Here is a 24,373-nt window from a genome sequence, read left to right as displayed (position 1 = left end):
GCGGGCGCCACCTGGGCGGCTGTCACCTTGCCATCCACAGGCTCAGTTCGCAGACGTGCGCCAGCATGCCATCCGCCCGGAGCCGCCCTCCCAGGGACTTCGCGGGCGCCACTACCTCCTCGGAGTTGGCGGGAGGGAGGGCGGGGTCCCGGGAGGACACGCCTCTGGCCCCGCCTCTCGGGCTGAAGGAGCCTTCGGTTTTCTCTACTCTGGATTGCTGGAGACGGGAGCCTTCCCCACAGTTGCCCTCGCAGTGAGCGCAGGACGGGGAGCGGGGCGCAAGCCTGGCTGTGCAGCCGGAACGGAAAATGAGTGCGTGGAGGTGGGGGAATTTGAGCTTCTATTTTTATGTTGAAACTAATCAAGATAAGCTGTGGAGGTTGATGTAACGTTTACATTCGTTCTTAAAATAATACATGACTCTAAACTTAGCGGGGATGAGGGAGACCCTCAGGGTGGCCACCGGCAGGGAGGTGCCCTTGGGTGCAAGTTTGAGAAGCGCTGTAATGTACGCAGACGCTGCTTTCCTGTCGCTCGACCCCGCCAGGCGCCCCGGGTCTGGATCTAGGACACACCCTAGGGCTGCGCTCGGCGTGGATTCCCCCCTCCAGCCAAAGTAGGACCTGGACCGCGGACCCCGCCCCGAGTCAAACGCACTTACAAGGAAAGCGTGTGACTTGCATCTGGGCTGTCATGGAGAAAACTGAAAGGACAGGGGAGAAAAGCCATAAGCAGAACTTTAGGGACCTGGGCGGTGAAAGCTAACGTCTCTCCTTTGGCTGATGGCTCAAAGGGCCCTGGAAATTCTCTTACCAGGCTGATTTGTAAGTTATTGCCGTTTTGGTGGAGCAACTTAACCACTAGTCCCTTTTGTTTTAAATTTCTTGTGAAACGAACTTAAATACGCTTTAGTTATTTTTTTAGTACTTAGAATGCTATCACGCAGCAAGCCACGTAATGAACTGGTCTTCTGCAGTTTTTACAGGTTCGTTCCACTAGAAAGGTCTCAAAATGGAATTATGCCAGAAATATATGGCATGTCGATGGCAATATGCACAGCTGAGAGAAAATGCAAATGTAAAAGGAGGTTGCCTTTTTATTTTTTCTTGGAGAAAAAAAGAGTAACAAGTGTAAAGGTTTATGAAGAGTTACATTGTCTTCTGGAAGCCTCTCAAGTGTGAAGGGCCTAAGAGAGAAACAGTGAATTGGAAAAACCTGTGGTTCTCCTCCTGTGTCTCTCTCCCGTGCTTCTCTTTTACTACATACACAAAACACTTTACTTGTGGTCACCAAATGTATGCAGGGTTTTCCCCACATGGAACAATTTTCTGCGACACCACCTGGGTGTCCTGCAAATTAACTCAATTCTGACGCTATCTATCTGGAGATAGTGTTAGATCCCACAGGTTAGGGGCTCAGTCCTGCAAGACTGCTCCCACCCTACCTCATATGCCACTGAAGTAGTAGGTCCCCAGGATACCTACAACGTCTGTCTGATTTGGCTACAAATTGGAGGTTCCCACGGCATTCCCCTTGGATTCGAGTATTTGCTAGAACAGCTCACAGAACTCAGGGAAAAACTTACTTACATCTTCCAGTTTATTAGAGGATGTGATAAAGGATACAGATGAGTAGCCAGATGAAGAGCTACTTATGGTGAGGTCTGGGAGGGTGCCGACCACAGAAGCTTCTCTCCCCAGGGAGTTAGGGTGTGTCACCCTCCCAGGATGTGGATGTGTTCTCCAGCTGGAAGTTCTCTGAACCCCATGCTATTGGGATTTTTATAGAGGCTTCCTCACGTAGGCATGAGCAATTGTTAAGTCCATTTCCAGCCCCTCTCCCCTCTCTGGAGAAGCGAGGGGCAGGCCTGAAAATTCCAAGCTTCTAATCATGGCTTTGTCTTTTTGGTGACCAGCCCTCATCCAGGCGCCCACCCAGAGTCCCTGTGATAGAACAAAAGATGCTTCTAGTGCTCTTATCTCTTGGGAATTTACAAGGGTTTTAGGAGCTCTGTGTCAGCAACCAGGGGCAGAGACCAATATATATATTTTCTGTTATCTCACACACAGATTATAACCTATACTGTGTATGATGTGTCTGATACACTAAATATTACGTTGCCTTTATTAAGGAATGTCTATAGTGCTTTATTATTTCCAATAATGAAGAATTAAGTATTTAATTTGTAAGTTTTATGTTGTCTCAAATCAATCACTGAACATGTTAGAAACCATATGTTTTATCAGGCAAGATTATTTGAATAAACTTTTTCACCTACTTTATTTTACTCAGGCTAAAAATATAAATTATTCTCTTTTGCTGTAACAGTAGTAAAGGCCGTTTAGGATGTACAGTGTTGTTAAATGTGTATGAAATACGTAGCTCTTAGAAGTGCTTTATATTTTATCAACTTTCAACAAGAAATTTAACTATTAGAAAGTGTGGAAATTGTGGTCATGCAAATGACAGCTATTTTGTAAACACTCTAAGCTCTACAAATGTTTAATGGTAACAATTTCATTTATACACTATGACCTTTATTAATTGGTTTCCACTTTAGTATTCTTCAAACCAATGTCTTATGTACAGATATGCTATTGGCACCATTAATGAGAAGTTAATTGATGTTATTGCTTTCCTAAACCAACTGTAGAGATGTTTTGTTCCATCTAAAAACAAACATTAAGACCCAATGATGTGTTTAAGAGAGAAGACAAGTCCTCTCTATGAAACTATATTATTTTCCACTTTTCATTGCATTGATAAGACATGAAGACTGAAGTTGCCAGTTTCCTTTCTTGTAATAGTATGCAGTGTCCAAGGACACAGTAGTGACTGACTAGAAGGGACTTTCTGATGCCCAGTTTCCCCAACTGTAAAATGAAAGAACTGAATTATCTAAAAGTTTTTTCCAGCTCTATCATTTTATTATTTTTAATATTGTATAATCTACAGAATGCCCAGAACAACCAACAGTAACATTTCCTAAAGATCATAAATATTGGAAGAAGGAATCAATAAGCAAGTATATTACATTAGGCAACATTTTCTTTATCATGTAGCCACACCCCTTTTGAAAAGATGTATTGTGTAAATTTCACTACTCCTTCAGATTTGTACATTTTAAGTAATTATCAGTACCTAGAAAAATTGTAAATCTGATACTATAAATACATATTTTTAAAATCTCGTGTTGATATTTCCTTTTTATAAGGAAATTCATCTAAAACAGTAAATCTATGAAAGTCACTGTTGCTTGCATAATTCAGTTTCTTTTTTCTTTTAAAGATTGGCACCTGAGCTAGCATTATTACCAATCTTTTCTTCTTCCTCTTCCTCCTCCTCCTCCTCCTTCTTCTCCTCGAAGCCCCCCAGTACATAGTTGTATATTCCAGTTGTAGGTCCTTCTAATTCTGCTATGTGGGACGCCACCTCAGCATGGCTTGATGAGCGGTGCCATGTCCATGCCCAGGATCTTAACCAGCAAAACCCTGGTCTCCCGAAGCAGAGCTCGAAAACTTAACCATTTGGCCACAGAGCCGGCCCCTCAATTTAATTTTTTTTTAAAGTTACATACATAATCAAGATTTTTTTTTTCAACTAGGGAAGTATACAGGGATGAGTACGAGGATACCCAAATCTCTAAATGTTTAAGCTGATTCAGAACCTAATATACACAATGATCGTGAACACAGGGTCTATCCAGTTCATTGTAAACATACACTGACTTTCTTGTGCAAAATCAGCTCTAATTAATCAGATCGCTCTTCCAGATACTGTAATAGACGTTTTTTCTGAGGCTGTTCCCTGTCTCAGTGAATAGCACCACCTTGTCTGCTTAGAGAAGACAAAGATCTGAGAATCATTCCTAACTCCTCCTCCATGCCAGCCCCTCTCAAATCCATTCTCAGCGCAGCAACCAAAATGATCTTTATAAAATGAAAATTTGTACATATATCACTCCCTTGCTAGCAATTCTTAAATGATTCCCCATTGGCCTGAGGATAAACTCCTAAGTCCCTCATTAGATTTTAAAGTCTCTTTCTAGTTGGCCTCCCTCCCTCACTTTCTTCTTTAGCCTCACCTGTTTTTACCCTCCCCACCTCTCCATTTCCTGCTACACCTCCTTCCCATGGCACTTAAATTACTCTGATTTCCCCTAGGTACAGGCAGGTCTCTCTGATCACTCAGCCTGGAATCCTCTTTGGCCCTCTCTTCCCTGGCTAGCTCCTGCTGTTCCATCACGTCTCTGATTAGATGATTTCCTCCAGGTGGCTTCTGAGACTCCCCTCCCACAGGCTCTCATGACATCACTCCGTAACCCCACCACAGCCCATACCACACAGTATTGTAATAGCCTGTTTCCCTCGATTTCACCACGAGGCTAAGCTCCTAACCTATGCCCAAAAGGAAGCTGTATGAGGAAAGAGCCTGAGCTTTCACATCAGAGACCTGGGTTCCAAACCCAGTTTCTGCATTTATAAATTGTGTGCACTTCGGCAAGTTTCTTAACCTGTCTGGGTCACAGTTTTCCTAAGTGTAAAGACAGAGGATCGTTAGGAAGATTAATGAAACAAAGCATGGAAAGCATTTGCACATAGTCAGGCTCTTAGTAGATGCTCAGGAAATAGTAGTTACAAAACCTAACAGTTCTGCCCCTAAATCTCCTCCTAGACTCCTGTCTAGGGTAGATACATCCTTATCACCACCAAGTGATGAGGAGACGGATGAAGGAGAAAACTATGATTTTCCTGATCCCAAAAAGATTCTCGTTAATTCTATATACTTAAGGAGGTTATTTGACTGGGCTTTCATGCCTCAGTTTCTTTATCTGAACATGCCACATGTAATTAGTATAATCATGGGATAGGCATGAAAGTATTTTGAACAAACACAGCATTTTGAAATGATACATTCCTTTGGTTATTATTTGTTGAAAGAAATGTGATTTTAAACATTAAAATACTGAAACTGACTGTTGATGGGGGTCTATTTCTGGGCTCTGCACTCTGTTTCGTTGATCTATTTGTTTATTCTTTCACCAATACCACACTGCCTTGGTTACCATAACTTTACGGTAGGTCTTGAAGTCAGATAGTGTCTTGTTCTTTTTTCTTTTATGGGTAAAATATCTCTTCCTATCTGTCTGAGCACCTTAGTCATAGTTATTTAAGGCACTCAACAAATAGAGCTGGAACAACTGGACACTCACCTGCAAAAAAAATGAATCTAGACACAGACCTTACACCCCACAAAAATTAACTCAAAATGGATCATAGGCCTAAATGTAAAACACAAAACTATAAAACTCCCAGAAGACATCATAGGAGAAAACCTAGATGACCTTGAGTAGGGCAATGCCTTTTTTTAGATACAACACCGAAGACACAATCCACGAAAGAAAGAATTGATAAGCTGAACTTCATTAAAATTAAAAACTTCTGCTCTGTGAAAGACAATATGAAGAGAATGAGAAGACAAGCCACATACTGTAGGAGAAAATGTTTACAAAAGACACATCTGATAAAGAAGTGTTATCCAAAATATACAGAAACTAGTAAAACTCAATAAGAAAACAAACAATTCAATTAAAAAATGGGCCCCTTATCTATCCAAAGAACTTGAAATCAGCAATTCCAAAAGTCCCATGCATCCCTATATTCATTGCAGCATTTTTAAAATAGCCAAGACATGGAAGCAACCTAAGTGGCCATCAACTGATGATTGGATAAAGAAGATATGGTATATATATACAATGGAATACTACTCAGCCATAACAAAGAATAAAATCATCCCATTCACAACAACATGGATGGACCTTGAAGGAATTATGTTCAGTGAAATAAGTCAGATAGAGAAAGACAATCTCTGTATGACTCCACTCATACGTGGAAGTTAAACATGTAGACAAAGAGAACAGATTAGTGGCTACTGGAGAAAGGGGGGGTGGGGGGTGGGCACAAAGGGTGAAGTGGTGCACCTACAACACGGCTGACAAGCAATAATGTACAACTGAAATTTCACAAGGTTGTAAACTATTGTAATCTCAATAAAATTTTTTAAAATAAATACGGGCCCCTGTGTACACTGCTGGTGGGAATGTAAAATGGTAGAGCCACTATGAAAAACAGTGTCGCAGGTCCTCAAAAAATTAAACAGAGAGTTACTGTATGATCCAGCAATTCCACTTCTGGATATATACCTGAAAGAATTGAAAGCAGGGACTCAAGCAGATATTTGTATACCCAAGTTCATAGCAACTTTATTCACAATAGCCAAAAAGTAGAAGCAACCCAAATGTACATTGACAAATGAATGGGCACACAAAATGTGGTATATACATACAATGGAAGATTATTCAGCCTTAAAAAGGAAGGAAATTCCGACACATGCTACAATATGGATGAAGCTTGAGGACATTGTGCTAAGTGAAGTAAGCCAGACACAAAAAGGCAAATATTGTATGACTCTGCTTATATGAAATACCTAGAGTAATCAAATACATACAGACAGGAAGCAAAATAGAGGTTACCAAGGCCTGGGGGTAGGAGGTAATAGAGAGTTATTGATTAATGAGTACAGAGATTCAGTTTGGGATGGTGAAAAATTCTGGAGATGGCTAGCAGTGACGACTGCACAACAATGTGAATTTACTTATTTCCACTTCACTGTACACTTAAAATGGTCAAAATGGTAAGTCTTATGTTATATCTATTTTACCACAATTTTTAAAACTAGCAATTTAAACATATAACTTAGAAATACAGAGGCAAATACTAAAAATCACAGCTCTAAGAGTTGGAAGTGTTTTCCTCCGAGGATGGGAAAATGGTAGGGAAGGGATGCTGTTTTTCAAACCAGCGTGTAAAATGATTTTTTGCTTTAAATGATGTGCATGTAAAATTTTGATGACACTAAATTATCATAATCGATTTGAAATGATTTGTTTAAGTGCCTCAACTTTATAGATAACCAAATCGTGGAAAGGGTAGAACCCTTGGCCGAGGTAGCCCCACACGGTAAGTAACAGATGAAGGAGCATTCTGGACCAACATGTTCTAACTCCGATTTCAGCTCTGACCACCACAACACATTGCATCCTATAATAGCATCTTCCTGAGCATCCTAAAATAAACTTCTGGGAGTCCTGCCTTAAGCCTTCTTAAATTACTTTTCTTCATGTTTTATTAAATGCCTAATAATACTACAAATTTTTCTATTTTGCCGAGCATTATTTGTTAAAAATGAACTCTTTTCTAATCCAAACACACTTTTGAAGTAACACACTTTTCCTAGTTCTCTTCTCTGTGTTAGTAATTCAAATCGGATGGGATTTTTGAATGTAGGATTCCCTAATGGTTGGCGAGTCTTTGCTGTTGGTGAGTAAGACATGCTCCTTTATTTCTTGGGTAGAGTATTTTGTAGTGAGTTTAAAATCCTAACCATGGTAACATTTATGGCAACAGAAAGTATTTCCATTTCAATTCAACTCAAGTCACCAGTTTACTATTAATTTTAAAGAGTACTTAGACTAAGCAATGATATATAATTTACCATGCTTCAGACTTTAGGACTAAACCCAATGTGGACACTTCTTCCAACAATACTCCAATAGTTATCAGTTGAACATATACTAATATACTAATAGACATCTGCAAAATAATTTTTTAAAGAACTGTAAGGACCTGTTGTAAGCATATCCTCCAACACTGACAAAGGGCCTTTTCCCAGAATAATGTGCTTGGTAAGTCAACAATCTTAGAACTCTAAAGAAGATTTATTATGCTTTTAAGATATCACTTCTTGTCACAACAGTGTAGATTACTGTGTATGGTTTCTAACCTTATGTGGCTGTCTCAACCAGGTTGTATGCTTCCCGAGGACAGGTAGCACAGGACTACATAGATAATAAATGCTCCTTAAGCATTTGTAATAAGTAATGAATCAGAGGATGGAATCATGGGATGTTGGAGCTGAAATGAGTCCTAGTCTACCTCTTTTTACAATTAAGGAAATACTAATGAACACTTGAGTGCACACTTACATCAGGCATTTGATGTACATGTACCCACAGCAGCCCCACCGGACAGGTGCTGTTATGACCCCATAGTACAGATAAAGAAAAAGAATCAGAGAGATCAAGCAACATGCTCAAGACAACACAGCTGGTCAGTGCTAACAGTGGGACTCCAGCCAAGGGGATTGGAGTCCAGAGCTTGAGCTTTGCTGAAGCCCAGAGGTAAACGTTACATGTGGCTGCTGGCTGCTGGCTGCTGGCTGCTGACACATCCAGGCCTAGAATTCAGATTGGCTGACTTCCCAGTGCAGTAGCTCATTTTCAGACCCACTAGTTAAAAAATGAGTTTCTGTCTGATAATGCTCTTGACTATAATTTCTCATTTTTATTTTTTAAAATTTTTTTAAAGATTGGCGCATGAGCTGACATCTGTTGCCAATCTTCCTTTTCTTCTTCTTCTTCTTCTTCTTCTTCTCCCCAAAGCCCCCCAGTACATAGTTGTATATTCTAGTTGTAGTTCTTTCTGGCTCTGCTCTGTGGGACGCCGCCTCCACATGGCCTGATGAGCAGTGCCATGTCCGTGCCCAGGATCCAAACTGGCAAAACCCTGGGCCGCTGAAGTGGAGCGCTCAAACTTAACCACTCGGCCACGGAGCTGGCCCCTAATTTCTCATTTTTATATAGGGAAATTTGAAAAGACTGTACATGTAGATTACTCCTGCGAAATTGTCTCTCTGAAACGTATATCTTAGAACTGAAAAAAGTCAGCTTTAATTCTCTCCCATTTCTTCAATAAGACAACAGAGGCTCAGAAAGATGAAGACACTAATCCAAGATGATGCTATAGCTAAGAGAAGACAGGGAGCTGGAGCCAGGTCTCCTGCCTCCTGAGCCAGGGCTGCCCCCGCCACACACACACTCTAGTTCCATGTGTTGACAAAGGCCTCTGTCTCCCATGCTCTACAAATCCATATGCCAGACATATCCTTCTGGAACTTTCCATTTCTCCAATTACTTTCATTTATATTTACAAATATTTCCAATCTCTGATTTCCACCTCGTCCATTACTATCTATGTCAGATCCAATTTATGCACATCCTCACATTAGCCCTTTGCCCCTTTCCGCTTGCTCAGTGGAAAGCTCTGGCCACTGCCACTGTTGCCTCTCCTCCTAACACTGTTGAAGTTCTCCTCCTTCCAAGAGGGAAGCTTGGAGGCTGGCATGACCTCCATCGTACCCAGCATGGCAGCAGCTATGACAGCTCCAACACGAAGTCCAGTCTTACAGACCCACAGATGTTCTGTGCTGTGAAGCATGGGATACGGATTCCCCATCAGTTGTCCAAAGGTGTCAAATAACACAACATGAATGGGGCACACTTTGACCAGTAAAAGTCAGAAGACAGGAAGGAACCAACAGATAAATTCATTTCATTTCTTTCTCACAATGCGCTGCTTCAACATGCAATGGTTCCGTATAGCCTATCTGGAGGCATCCTGTGTGCCCAAAGTGCCAGCTGTGTTTTCTTTTGAAGCTGTGACCAGTGCAGGAGTGTTCCACCTCCCTCTCTGCCTCCCATTCCTTTCCGCCTCGCTCTTGCTGTCCTGGGATTGCACTCCCCAATTAAACATTTGCATGAACACTTTGTCTTGGGCTCTATTTTCTACCCAACTCATGTCATAAAAGCTTACATTTTGGAGAAATATAACTTTTACAAATTAAACATATCCTTTCACAAACTCAGCTGGCAATTATTGTGGATGAAGATTTTTTTTCCTGCAATCTCCTGAGTTCTGGCAATGGGGAGCGGGGGCATAGAGCAGGAGGCGCAGAAGAGGTAGAAGATAACCGTAATAATGCTCATCACGCGCCTCTACATTTCTCTCCAGTTTAAAAAGCAGTTTAACATCTCTGCTATCAGCAGATATTTGATGTTTGTTAATGAACCTAGAGCCTAGAAGAGAAGGTCTTTCAGTGAGGTGAGGAGGTGGATATGTATATTCTTCTAGGACACCTGGAATATCTAGGTCATCACTTCTAGTGTGGAATCTTTGGATTGCCCTTATGTTCAGTGATTAGGGTCAGAAATTCCCTCCCCTTGGAAAGCTAGATGTTAGCTGCCTGCTCTGATCCTGGAGGAGGGAGGAAGTTTAGTTTGTGGGAAGAAAGTAGCTGGCAGCCCTCAGAACTCAGAAACTGAGCTGAGCTATATTAACCATGATTTTTATTTTCTATATTTTATGATGCTTTGACATTGTGGGGACCTTGCAGACCCTGAGGGATTGCCCCTCCCAGGGGGTAGCTAATTTCTAGAGATAGCAAAAACCTTGCCCAGGGGCATGCCCTTATATGCAAACCAGTCAATTCAGAGCCTGTACCCCAACCACCTCTTTTATCAAACTCACACACGCCAAGCCAATATTCCCCCTGCCCTAATTCATTCCAGGGCCAGGTACTGGATAGCTAGGGACCACTTCTATAGCCCAGAGACTGCAGAAATTATTTGAACTACCTAATCTTTCACTGGTTGATATGCCCTGCCTTGCCTTTCCTAAGGAGATCACAATAAAGGCTTATACCCATGCTTTTTCCTCCTCCTTCTGCTTCCTGAGTCACCCTGTGCTTCCCCATGTGTTCCTGCATGGAATGCTGGGCCTCCTCTTTCCAGAGATCTGTGAGTATAAACTTCTTCCTTCATGAAAATCATTTCTGTGTCTGCGTGTTTTACCATACCTAATTAAGAACAATCCCTGGTATATCTTTCAAGAACAGTATCCCTCCTCAGAGACCTGACTTTTGGCTTCATGGGGCCTCTTCTCTAAGTTTCTAAGTCTTTATCATTTCAAGCTCTTTCCTTTGTTTTCCCCGTCCCAGGGCATGGTGGTTGCTTCCTGCAATTGCCACATCCATGACACAGAATGCTGCTTTTACGTTTTCAGTTAAAGATTCTTTATACCTAGTCAACAATTCTTTGTATTTTCTCTGTCAAAGTAACAGTTGTGTTTCCTGCATCTTGACTAGACCCTGATGAATACGCACTTTTATGGTTAATCCTGGCACTTGGGTTTGCATTAGAACTTTATCAATAGCTCATGAGATATTGCCAAGGTAGGGGGGAGGTGTGTGTGGAATAAACCCAGCCAGTAAAAATTCTGGGAAATCAAAGAGATTCAGATCAACTTACGATGTGTCATTTTCAAAAAAATAAGGCTAAATACTCATACCTGCCAATTCCTCATCTTAGGCAGCAATGATATTCTAAATGCTCACCTTTTATTAAATCAATACTGGAGACATATCCAAGTATCTATTGTCAATAAAGGTCATGATGCATTTCTAATCTTATGAAAATCAAGAGGGTTTCAAAAACATGTCTTTGTCAGTTTGTGCTGTTAAAACAAAATACCATAAACTAAGTGGCTTATCAACAAACATTTCTTTCTCACAGTTCTAGAGGCTGGAATTCTGAGAGCAGGGTGCCCGCCTGGTCAGAGGATGAGAGCCTTCTTCTGGGTTGCAGACTGCTGACTGCTCTTTGTATCCTCAATTGGAGGAAAGAGAGTGAGCTAACTCTCTATCCTCTTCTTACAAGGACCCTAATCCCATCATGGGGGCCCTACCCTCATGATCTAATTACCTCCCAAAGGCCCCACCTCCTAATACCATCACACTTGGGGTTAGGATTTAACATATGAACTTAGGGGGGATATAAACATTCAGTCCACAACAACATATATAATAGAGAACAAGACCTTGCCTAGTGAGAGACTTCTCAATGACATTCTTATCTTCCTCGCACTTAAGAATCACACAGTTAGGCCAGCTATTACTGTGATGATGGGTAGCAGGAAATACTCCGGAGTAGGTGGCAAAGTATCTGGGTTCTAATCCAGCTATACTACTTCATTCTACCCTGGTGACCTTAGGAAAAACATTAACTTTTCTGAGCCTCAATTTCTTTATCTGTCAAATGGGATTATTAAGACAACTTATTCCACCTACTTCATAGGCTTACTCAATTCACTAAATATTTATAGATCATCTACAGGCAAGATCTTGTGATAGACATTTCAGGACATACAACGAAAAGTTAAACATGATTCCTGCACTGAAGGAGTATAGAATCCAGTATTTTTCTATGCATTCAACAAACGATTGTGGAACACCTCCTACCAGACGTTGTGCTAGAAGCTAAGAATATAGGGATGTCTAAAATACAGTTATTTTCTTCAAGAGGCTTACAATCTGGTAGAGAGATAAAACAAGGGCCCAGACAACTAGAACAAGAGGTAGAGTGTGCAATTAAAGTGGGAAACAAATCAGTGTGGCAGTTAAAGAACTAGAAGGCCTACGCCTGGTTGAGATGGTCAGGAGAGGCTTTGCATCTGGTGCCATTTGAACTGACCCTGAACAAGAACCTGAAGGAAGGAAAGATGAAGGGAGTGACAAGAAAAGTGAGCCTAGTTAGCTGTCATACGACCTGAGGTAGAGCGGATTTGGTAGAAATCAGAAAGAAGGAATGAATAAAGCAATAGTAGATGAACAATGATTGGAAATCCGTGTAGGACAATTATGATAGTAACTGAGAGTTAATGAGGGGGATACAATGGTGAATAAGGTGGGTGTGGCCTCTGATTTCAAGGAGCTTTAGATTAGTGGGGACGAGAAAAACATTTCAAAGTTTCCCTGACATTGTCTCTGTTTTAAAATGTAATGTAGAAATAGAAAATTGGAGGTTCGGTAAGGCCAACAGATCAGGAGACAATTGCCTTTGAAAAGATGGCTTGTCAGATTCACAGATCCCAACGGGAGGGGGCATGCCACACCACCGGGAACCAAATGAGGAAGCATTGGGGTCTGTCAGGAGGCAGAGGGAGAGTGGGAAATCACGGGCAAGAGTCATTATTGTGGTTTCCACCGGAAGGAATGAGCAAGGCAGGGTGAGAAAGCTTAGGCTAGTTAGATTGATTTCAGTGGACTCTGGGGCTCAGGGGCTGTCCCTAGATGTCGGGTCCTTGGCCCTGGGGTGATTATGGCAGGTGGCGCAGAGTATGAGAGCCCAGTTAGGAAGGTGATAGGGGCGTGACCCCTCCAGGATAAGCAAGGCCCCAGACATCAAAGCATCAGAATACAGAAAATAAAGCACATAGTTAATACAATCTCCTTAAATGTAGGGGAGTTTATTGAGTTTTGTATCCCTACCACCCACCACAGTACTTTGTACATAATATCGAGGGACTCAGTAAATGTTTGTTGAACGATCAGGTTAACATATCTCCTCAGCAAGGCCTCTTCTGATTTCTCAGACTAAGTTAGGCACCCCTGTGGTGGACACTGCAGTGTGTCACCGCAATCCCCCTTCAGTGAAGGAGGGCTGACAGCAGACAGCCTGCAGAGGTTGCCTTCCAGGAGATCGTGAATAAAAGTCAAATAAGTAAGTGATCCCTTTAAAATTAAAGATAGTACTAAAACTAAAAATGAAAAGTAAATGAGAGTGGTTACTTCTTTTGCGGCAAAACTACTTCATATCATAATTAGCGTTCTTTCAGTTTTAAGAGACGGAAATCCAGCTTAAGGAAAAATAGGGAATTTATTGGTCATAGGACCAGAAGACCATCTTCTGGCATGGTTGGATCTAAGGGGCCAAATGCTGTCATCAGAATTCTCTCCATCTTCATTTGTCTCTCACATCTATTTATCTCTATTCATGACCTCATCTTTTTTTTTTAACTGAAAATAGCCTCTCTGTGTTTGGGAACAATGGCCTCCAGCAGCTCCAGCTTACCTTGTATTTACAGCTCTTGATCCAGTAAGGAGAGAGAAACCATCCTTTTTTTTTCCAAAATCTCTACGTAAAATTTCAGAGACCTTTCTATCAGTCTGGAGACAGAAACCACACTGATTATTTAAACAGGGAACAAAACAGCAGGTACTAACTTTAGACTAAAGATGAGTGAACAATAAAAGACTAAGGATGAAAGGATCCCCCTCCCCATCAAGGATGAGATTCAGGCCTCTTTGAAGAGGGCATGGCTAACACAGGTACCAGAAGCCTGCTGGTGGTAAAGAAACTTGCCATAGGGCACCAGCCAGGACCAGCCAAGAGAAGCAGTTTACCATCATGGGAGAGGGTAGACAGGTTGCAACTGGTCTGTAGAAGCAGTCAACTGTTGCCAGAGGGTATGGATGGCTGCCGATGGGGAGAGCATGGCCTGAGGGTACAGTACAATTCTCCTGTGCAGCTGTGAGCCTCCCACCCTAAAGAATGATAATAGTGGAGGACCAGAACCTGGGAGGGAAGTATCTTCCTGCTGCTATTGCCTTGCAGGGTCGCTCCATCCCTCTCTATAGATGGGGTTTAACATTCCACCAGCAGGTAAAGGAGAAATGTTTACAGAGCCCAGCTTCAAGATCACAAAGCAAGGCAAAGAAGGATGGATTTGGAGCTGAGAGACAAGTTAGGCACTTGCCTGCTTGGATCCTATGCACAACCCTGAACCAGTCACTGTGACCCGGGGAAGGAGGACTCTCATGAGCTAAGACTAGCCAGGGTCATGTGCTCTTGCCTGTGTGTGGTCAAGCAAATGGCAGGGGCAGGAGCCCCACCCTTCCGCATGGAATGACTTCTTCACAGAAAAGATGGATTCTTCTACAAGAAGCGAAAGAGTCTCAAGCAAAGAGAAACAGTGGATATCCTTTGTATGTTGTATATTGATCTTAAAACGTCTGGTTCCGTTTGGGGTTGTTAGTATAGGAAAGGGAAAAGTAAGGCCTTTCTTTAAGATCACATTTTCCTTCATTGAAGAGATGTTTTATTAATCACCTACTGTGAGAGGAGCTCATCCTTACTAGTCCTGAACTCCTGGCATCTTTGTGGGCACAGGCAGAATTGAAAGGTCTAAAAATGAAAAGGCAGTTGGAAAAAAGGTTGAGACATGAAAATGGTACCTTTATTTACAGATTAAAATGTCTTAAGAAATATGTTTACAACTTTATAGCAAAGTTTTTAAATACTACTCAGGGTCACATTGGAACAAAGTAGTATGACCTAGTGGTTCAGAGTACAAATTATAGAGAAAGACCACCTGTATTCAAATCCAGCTCCACTACAATGTGACACTGGGCAAAAACTGAGAACGTGCACCAAAGTTTACTCATATGTAAAATCTGAATAACAATAATACCTACCTCATAAGATTGTCAGACAGAATAAATAAGCCGACATCCATAAAGCTCTTAGAACAGCTCCTGGCACATAGTAGGCACCATATGACTATTAGCACTTGTTGAGAATCGGCTATTATTAGTTGGATATCGAGCAATGTGACTTTCTCTCCATCAACTAATTTGAAATCCCCTTATCTCCAAAATAGGAAAAAAACTTGTTTGAAAACATCTAACAGGGGCAGGCCCCATGGCCGAATGGTTAAGTTTGTGCACTCCGCTGAGGTGGCTCAGGGTTTCGCTGGTTCGGATCCAGGGCACAGACATGGCACTGCTCATCAGGCCACGTTGAGGTGGCGTCCCATATAGCACAACTAGAAGGACCTGCAACTAAGATATACAACTATGCACCAGGGGGATTTGGGGAGATAAAAGCAGAAGAAAAAAAAGAAAGATTGGCGACAGTTGTTAGCTCAGGTGCCAATCTTTAAAGAAAAAAAGAAAACATCTAACTGCTCTGTATATTTTAGCACCCACAAAAGAGGCCATTCTATAGGAATGGTTTTATTATTTTCACTATCTTTTGAGACTGAAGTAGCCTCTTTATGAATCCAAATCATATATTCCACAGAAACCAATAAAACCAAACAAAAACTTGTTCTTGGTGTTATTCTATAGCATACCAAAGAAAATACAGATTTTTTTTAAATCCTCTTTCCTTAAATGTTCATTAAATTGTACAAAAAGACCAAATCTTGCCTGAAAATGAATTTGTGTATATATTTTGTCAAAAGAATATTTTTTCGTGGAGTACTCTTAGAATTTATTCTTTTTCACTTTTGAAAGGAAACTGCCTCTGTGTACCCAATGTTTTAAAATGACACTAGCACATTCCTAGCAAGAAATGTACTTTGTCTCTGGCTGAGTCAGAGAAGCCCTTTCTTAATGAGGACTCTGGCACTGACCGTGAACCGCTGAAGCCTTCCAGTTGTGACACATTCTGCAGCATCAGGGATAAACTGAAGTCTGGGAGAGCGAGCGTCTCAGCAAGTCGTCGTCGGTGAACGCTGGAAGGTCAGGGGAGCAGTCACAAAAAGAAGGAATTGCATTTCTTTTCCTTTCAGGGAAGGTGCTGTGTTTTCTGAGAATTCTTACAACAGTCAGACATATGGGACGAGAGGGAGTATCCACAACCAAAAGAAAAATGGGAACAAGAGAAAAACATCTCACAAAGTAGATCCACGTGGAGTTTATCCTAAATCATCAAAATGTGTTTGCATGCACACATACACACACACCATCTTTTTTTGTTTTTTTTTAAAGAAGATTAACCCTGAGCTAACTACTGCCAATCTTCCTCTTTTTGCTGAGGAAGACTGGCCTGGCCCTGAGCTAACATCTATGCCCATCCTCCTCTACTTTATACATGGGACGCCTGCCACAGCATGGCTTTTGCCAAGCAGTGCCATGTCCGCACCCAGGATCCGAAGCAGCAAACCCCGGGCCACCAAGAAGCTGAATGTGTGAACTTAACCGCTGCGCCACTGGGCAGGCCCCATACACACTATCTTAGTCCATTTAGTCTACTATAACAGAATACCATCGACTGGGTGGCTTAAACAGCAAAAATTTATTTCTCATAGCTCTGGAGGCTGGGAAGTCCAAGATCAAGGCACCAGGAGGTTTGGTGTCTGGTGATGGCCTGTTTCCTGGTTCTTTCGCCTGTGTCCTCCTCGCAGAAGGGTCAAGGGAGTTCTGTAGGCTCTCTTTTATAAGGACACTAATCCTATTCCTGACGGCGCCACTCTCATCACCTAATCACCTCTCAAAGGCCTCACCTCCTAATACCTTCACATTGGGGGTTAGGATAAAACATAAGAATTTGGAGGGACATAAACATCCAGTCCATTGCACACACTCACATGCGTATACACACACACACAATGTTGGTAAACTAGAATTACCAAGGAAGTACTTGGATTAAAGAACAAATATTTCCTGGATTAAGTAAAACATGATATGATACAATAATAGAATTTTGTGTGTTTAAAAAAGATTATTTTAGAGCCAACATTGTCCTGATTCCTACAGATAAAAGTTTAAGAAATACAACACACAACTGGCATTTTTCAATCAGGTGTATAATTACACATAAAAAAGTATCAAGTTCAGGACTCTATTAATGAAGAAGATTTAGCTACAGTGAATGTTGTTACTAAAGACATCATTACTAAAGGTAGAAGCAATAAATGTGGGACATAAATGCATTCCACTCCTTGCTGAGTTTAAGGAGGGCTATCAGAGGTCCACAGAATCCTCGGTTTCCTCCTGCGGAAAATGGAGATAATCATATATCTCCCTCTTAGCTTTGTTGGAAGATTAAGCTAAACAATTTGTGTTTCGAAAGCCAATACAAAGAGCCTGCCATTGATTAGTGCTGATAAACAGCGTTTTCCATCCTCTCCTGGAGGCCACTCCGGGACCTAGTGATGTGAAGGCATATACAACCGTAGCCTTTTGCTTAAGCAAAAGGGCTTTGGGACGTGGGTCTGGAAGAAGACACAGAGCGGGCGTCCAGTCCCTATTCACAGTGTCTACCACCAGCTCCTCATGCACCTACAGAGCAACCCTGAGAAGAGCAGAACTTTGGTTCAACGACCTTCCACTTAGGCCAACTCCAGAGGACGAATTAACTGCCTTAGCTCTGAGCTCTGTGTCAACCCATCATTCTTATAATTTGTGAATGTGCAAAAGGGAGAATTATATTATCATTTGCACACATTATTATCCTGTTACTTGTGGACAGGTAGGACACTTACTCCCAGATTACTTAGGCAAATAAATAATCCTGTGGTTGCAAGAGAATGCAAAATTTTCAGAGACAAGTTTGGGAAGTGATTTAAGCAAGATCCTAAAACTGGAAATTAAAAATAGTTCCTCAGTCTTTGCAAAAACGTTAGTAAGAATAAAATATATTTGGCCTGTTCATAGACTTAGAAATTATAGTTCACTCCTCTAGTCGTGAATCTTTTAGAATTCAGGCTTCAGTTCCTCTGTTAACACAAAGGTTAGTTAATCTATGAGTCTTATATGCAAGGAGGTCTTTTCTCCTGAGCAATTTGCCTCTCTGCACACCAGCTGGGCTGTATCTACATAGATATAAACTTCATTACTTTACCCAGGATGGTGGACCAGCTGAGCCTCATTAGTGAAACAGTAGGTATTAAAAGTTCCTTCCCTGCAGAAAAAACATCTGAGGGGTGTTGAAGTTTTAAAAATAAGTGTTTCCAGAAAAACGCCATTTTTTTCAATGATTTCCTCCTCATCCCCCTTGACAATTCTATAGCATTTCAGAAAATACTTTTACAGATTAGAATAATCTTTGGCTGTGAGGAAAGAATGTTTTGATAGCTCTATTAAATATCATAATGAACGCTTTGTTAAAAATAACAAACCAAATGTTGATGTTGGTTTCCAAAAGTTTAGTACCATATTCCTCCTAATTAGCAAGGAAATTAGGGTCTCTAAAGATTTTTCATATTTCTACTTTTAATGAATTGTCATTTGCACTTGTTTTAAGGTTGAATCCTTTGATTCTTTATAACTTAAATGTTTTGATAGATCATTCTTATAGAACCAGTTAGAAGCTTAAGGAAGATATTTACTAGCATTTTAACATGACTTTTCCTCTATGATTGTCAATCAGATTAAATATTCAGGGGGCCGGCTCCATGGCTGGGTGGTTAAAGTTCTGCGTACTCCGCTTCAGCAGCTCAGGTTTACGGGTTCTGATCTCAGGTGTGGACCTGCTCCACTCACTAGCCATGCTGTGGAGGTGTCCCACATACAAAACAGAGGAAGACTGGCACAGATGTTAGCTCAAGGTGAATCTTCCTTACAAAAATATATATATATATATATATATATATATATATATATATATATTCAAACCATTGGCAAATCATTTCTGTTTTGTTTTTTGGGGGGAAGATTCGCCCTGAGCTAATATCTGCTGCCAATCCTCCTCTTTTTGCTGAGGAAGACTGGCCCTGAGCTAACATCCTTGCCCATCTTCCTCTACTTTATATATGGGACGCCTACCTCAGCATGGCTTGCCAAGCAGTGCCATGTCCGCACCTGGGATCTGAACTGGTGAATCCTGGGCCGCTGAAGCAAATGTGTGCAGTTAACCACTGTACCACCAGACCAGCCCAGGCAAATCATTTCTGAACACACTCAGCAAACATTTCGTTTTGGAACTAAGAGGTCACTGTGTCAGTTACTGAGCCTCTCATTTCAATGTTACTTATGATCATACTGGAATGCACAGCCACTCTTTTCTTAAGAATTTCCAGAGAAAGTCGTAGTATTTCCTTCAGAAATTCATTTGAGACTCTCACAACTAAAGACCATGCATTCATGGCAACAAAAGCAAATAGATATTGATACAGGATGAATGATTAGTAAGACTAACAACTGTCCACTCCAGCTGGGAGGATATATACCTTAACTGCATAATCAGCTACACACAAAAATAGTTTAAGTCATTATGACATTCTTTGATTCATTTATTCCTTTAGTAAATATATATGAGTAAATTGAGTGAATAAATGAATGCAAGAATGCCTAGGATGTGCTAGGCACTGAACACCACATATCCTGGATATACAGCCAGTAGGAAAAACCCGATTTCTGTCCTCATGAAATTTACAGTCTAGCAGAGAAGAAAAACATAATGCAAAGATTCACATAAATAAATATCTAATTAAATTTCAATGACAATATTGTTGATGAATTGCTCTGATTGTCATACCAGAGGAGTTTTTTCTCCATGTGAAAACTGTAACATCCAGGAAATGGTTTTTCACGTGTAAAAGCTGTAAATAATTTCTTCTCTGAAACCCTGCCTCCTGTGATGTGAGCCCATTTACTCCTTCCCTAGATGGAAGTGGAAAGTAGTTGTGTCATATTGACTCCATCTTCCACCTTTCACATCCAATTAGGCACCACCACTTATTGATTTTATTATTCAAATATATCTTATATTCATCTCCTCGTCCATTTCCATATCCAAAAGCATAGTCCTAGTTCTTTGGTCCTCTTACCAAATTATTCTAATAGACGCCTGGAATCACAAACAGAATAGGAGAATATTAAAGTAGGAAAAGACCCTGGAGATCAATCTTCAGATAAGGAAACTGAGGCTCAGAAATGCAAATGTCTCACCCAGGACACCATAATTCAGCCTAGCCACAGACACGCCATTCATTTTTCTTGAGAGCAGCTATGGCAGACACTATGGGCACTTAATAATGCTTACAGTCATTCCCATCCCCTTCTTCCTTGTTAGAAAATCCCTTTCCCATGATAGGAACCAAAAATGACAAATACTTGTTTTTGTAGGGATGGCCATGTTACCCAGTTATGGCCACCAAGATGTAAAGAGAAGTCTGCTGACTGGTTTCTGAGAAAGAGTTTGCTTCTGACAAAAAGAGAACTCAAGAGCTACCACCACCACCATCCTCTCTTTCTTTGTGTCTTTGGAGCTGAACAACAGCAGCCTGAAATCACAAAGCCAACATCAAGGATGGAGGATCAGAAGAACGGCACTTGGGACTCTCATCTTTAAGCCCTGAGCCAACCCTGGGGCCACCTACTTGCAGACTCGTATAATGAGAGATTGTTGAAAGTCTTTCCTACTTACAACTTTATGTGACGTATTCTGTTACTTGTAGCTGAGTACACCCTAAATGACCCTGCTTTGTTTATTTCTTTATTTTCCATCTACCCCACTAAGCTCCACAGGAGCAAGGAATTGGCCTATTTTTTCTACTTGCCATATTCCCAGCTCCTAGATCAGAGTCTGGCACAGAGTCAGCCCTTGTAAAAATATTTGTTGAATGAATAAATGTCCCAAAATTTTCATTGGCTCTCTACTTTTATAAAATAAATTCCAAAGAATTAATCTGGCATTCAAGGCCCTTCATGATCTGGCCCCAATCCATCTTTCCAGGCTTATCTTTTACCTTCATAAATACTACATCTTAGGAAAACTGGACTATTTCCTGTCCTCCCAAGCACTCTCTATGCTTTACTGACACAGGGCTTTGGCTCACAATGTTCCTTCCATGGAATATGCTCCTCCTCCCCCACCTCAATACTTTTCTCTCATTCTTCAAGCTCCGGATCTTCTCCCATAGCACGTTCTGTGATACTTTCCACTACAAATATCTTTTCTATATTCCCTTCCCTTTTGTGCCATTTATCACTTTTAAACATTTATGATAATTATTTGGTATGCTCATCTTTATTAGATTATAAGCTCCTTGATGATAGGAAATTCACCTTCCCAAGAAACAAATATAATGCTTTACCCCAGTAGGGCCTAGTAAATCTTTCTTTGTGATGGAGGAATAAAATGGAGGAGCTCATTTAAAAATAGTTTGGACCCAAGAGTTGGTGCTGACTCTCATGGAAGCAAAGGTTTGAATGAATTGCGGGAGAGGAAAGAAAGGAGAGAAAGACACTTGTTGGAAGTGTCAGGAGCAAGCACTGATGCTTTTCCTCTTGCCGATGATAGCAAAGTTCTTAATGGAAGATGATCCCAATCAATAGAGCCAGACAGCTGATTTATATAATGGAATCAAGCTGAAGCAGTGGTCTTCCTCTGCAGAGTGATGTGAAAGGGGAAAGGCTACCAGACTAGAATAACCAGGGGACTCCACAAGTCTCTGCTGGTGTTCATAAATATGTTCCCCATCAACAAACCACAGGAGAGCTCCAGAGAGCAGCCTCCTTGAGCCTAGATGCTGAAGACTGACGGTGGGGCTAGTGCTGCTGCTGTGTTTTGGCTGCTGCTGCTGCTGCTGCTGCTACCACAGGGCAGATACCGCAGTGAGGGGTCTGACGGCGCTGAGTGCTCTCGGGGAGCCTGGGTCTGGCTAGGAACGAGAAGTTAAGAGAGTAAGGGCTGGGAGGTGGGCAGGACTCACCAAGGAGCTGCAAACCAAAACAAGAGATCTAGAGAGCACAAGGCGAGAAAGGGTGAGCTGAGCCAAGGTATCAGGCCAAGTGGAACTGGAGGAAATGTCATCATTGGTGAAGGAGGACTTGGAGAAGAAACTGTTTAAGCCACTCTCGCAGAATCTGTACGAGTTTATTGAAATTGAGTTCTCAGTCCAGGACAGGTATTATCTCTGTGTGTCAGGTAATCTGTTCTTTCTGTTGTCATTTCAAAATGTAAATAACCCTAAGATGCTTGCGTGATAGGGGGATATTTTTTGCCTTTATTTTCCTATACGGTAACAGCACGTGTGTCCTCTTGCAACAGAGCTTAACTATGCTAAGTTTAAGAATTTGGAGTCTACAGAATTTTTTTTTAAGTGCTAAAATGGAAGACAGGAAAAAATATTGTACAAGAATATTTTGGTTACTTGTTCAGAAATGAAACTGGGTATGTACTTTTCCTGATTTGATTATTTTGTCTCCAATCTTTTATTTAATTCACTTGCATGGCATGCAATTTTATTGTGTAAAAGCTCATTTTAAAAAATTCAGCAGAGAGCTTTCTGCATATTTTTAAATACGTTGGAGAACTGAGTTGTACAGCTCTATTTCCAACCAGTCTTCCTTTTCATGCCAAGAAAGAAAAAAGACCTTAGATGTTCTTCCGAAGGCTTACTTAGACTTCTGCTGGTTTATTTTGAAAAGAGAAATGATCTTTTAAAAATTCTCTTATAGTCAGTATGCTCACAGAAACATTACTTTAATGGCACAAATTAGTTCACAAAGATGGAATTTTAAGGATAAGGGGATGTTCTCTCAACTATTAAACTAAAATAAAGATTTTCTCTAATGTTTTTAAAATTCACAAAAATTGTCTAAAGGTGTGAATAGGCTTTCGCATCAGTTATGATTTGCCTAACTTGTAGTTTTTGTGCTGAATTTAGACAGAAATGCTTGTGCCATTATTGAATTTAATATACAGCATTCCGTTTTTCCCAATCCATGCCTTTTAATACTTTTCAGGGACTTAGGAGCAAAGAGCTTAGAAATTCTAACTGTTCATTATGGACTTTTCCTTTTAAGGCACACACCTCACACCTCAGCATTTTCAAAAACACAACTTGTTATAATTCCCTTCCTGATAATTGGCTGAGAAAGACTTCTAAAGTTGTCAAGAGGGAGTATTATGAGGAAAGTAGAACATCTTTAAAGAAAGTGCTAAGAATCCCTTAACTTCTATAACTCCTAATAAGCACAGAAATATCTACTTAATAATAACAATAGTAATATTTAATACTTTACCTGGCATATTTTGCTATATAAATACAAAACGTGGGGGCTTGGCATATCAGCAAGGTAAAAAACTTAATTGGTCCAGGAAAAAAAAGAAATCAAATTATGGGGAAAAGGTTAAATGAAATCATTTTAGAAACTGTATTATATTCTAACCATCAAATCACTATGTCTTAAAATATTTGACTTAATATATTAGAGAAGAAGCTTACTTCAACATTAACATTTAATAATTGTATACCTATTGTGATCCTACTCTATAAAGCTAATTACTCATCATGTAACATTAGTATACAAGGATTTTGAAAGAAAAGCTTATAAACAACAAAATAATCACAGTAATGTATATGTCTAATTTACCAAATACATCTTAATGCCTCTCTCCCACCACATAATTAACTAAACTTGTTCTATCTGGCATGGAAAAAAATTTTTGTAAATGGATGTGATTTTTTTTTTTTCTGGTATCCTTGAATACTGAGAAAAACACTGTGGGCTGGGGTCACTTGCTATATTTTTTCATAAATGACATGAATCCTTTTAAGATTCATTGGTGACATATACGAAGTTAGTTTCTTCAAGGTTCAATTTTCTCATCTAGAAAATGACCAGGTAAAGTAGGTGATCATTTTCATTAGTAAAATTCAATGATTCTGTCATGTAAGAAGCAAGGAAAAAATAAGTTCCTCTCAGAGATAAGGAAGAGAAGGTAATATTGTGATATTCCAGATAAAAGTTAACATTATAAGTCACATTAGTTCGCTCATTTTTCACAACTCTCCTCTATATCATATCCATTAATTCGAGAGCACTTTCCCCAAATGTAACACTCCTTTACAATCATTTCAGATACATTTAGACAGAACAGTAATTTAAAATAAAGTCAATGTAA

The 24,373-nt window shown here is 40.6% G+C and overlaps 1 protein-coding gene across 3 annotated transcripts in view; it reads left to right on the top strand.

The window, feature by feature from the left end:
- The first annotated feature begins 216 nt into the window (after positions 1-216).
- The window catches only part of EXOC1L (exocyst complex component 1 like), a 37,934-nt gene continuing 13,777 nt past the window's right edge, over positions 217-24,373 (top strand). The window contains exons 1-3 of one of the 3 annotated variants that reach the window (XM_070505827.1): positions 217-322; positions 11,468-11,580; positions 20,587-22,390. In XM_070505827.1, coding sequence (XP_070361928.1) covers positions 22,270-22,390 — 121 coding nt within the window. In that variant the 5' untranslated portion in view covers positions 217-322; positions 11,468-11,580; positions 20,587-22,269. The remainder of the gene's footprint in view (positions 323-11,467; positions 11,581-20,586; positions 22,391-24,373) is intronic. The other 2 variants (XM_070505828.1, XM_044766701.2) reach the window with 2 other exon arrangements.

Source organism: Equus asinus, chromosome 3 (assembly GCF_041296235.1).
Source record: "Equus asinus isolate D_3611 breed Donkey chromosome 3, EquAss-T2T_v2, whole genome shotgun sequence".
Classification (NCBI taxonomy): Eukaryota; Metazoa; Chordata; class Mammalia; order Perissodactyla; family Equidae; genus Equus; species Equus asinus.
Note: the sequence above shows the minus strand (reverse complement) of the source record. Positions and strands in the feature narration are given on the sequence as shown.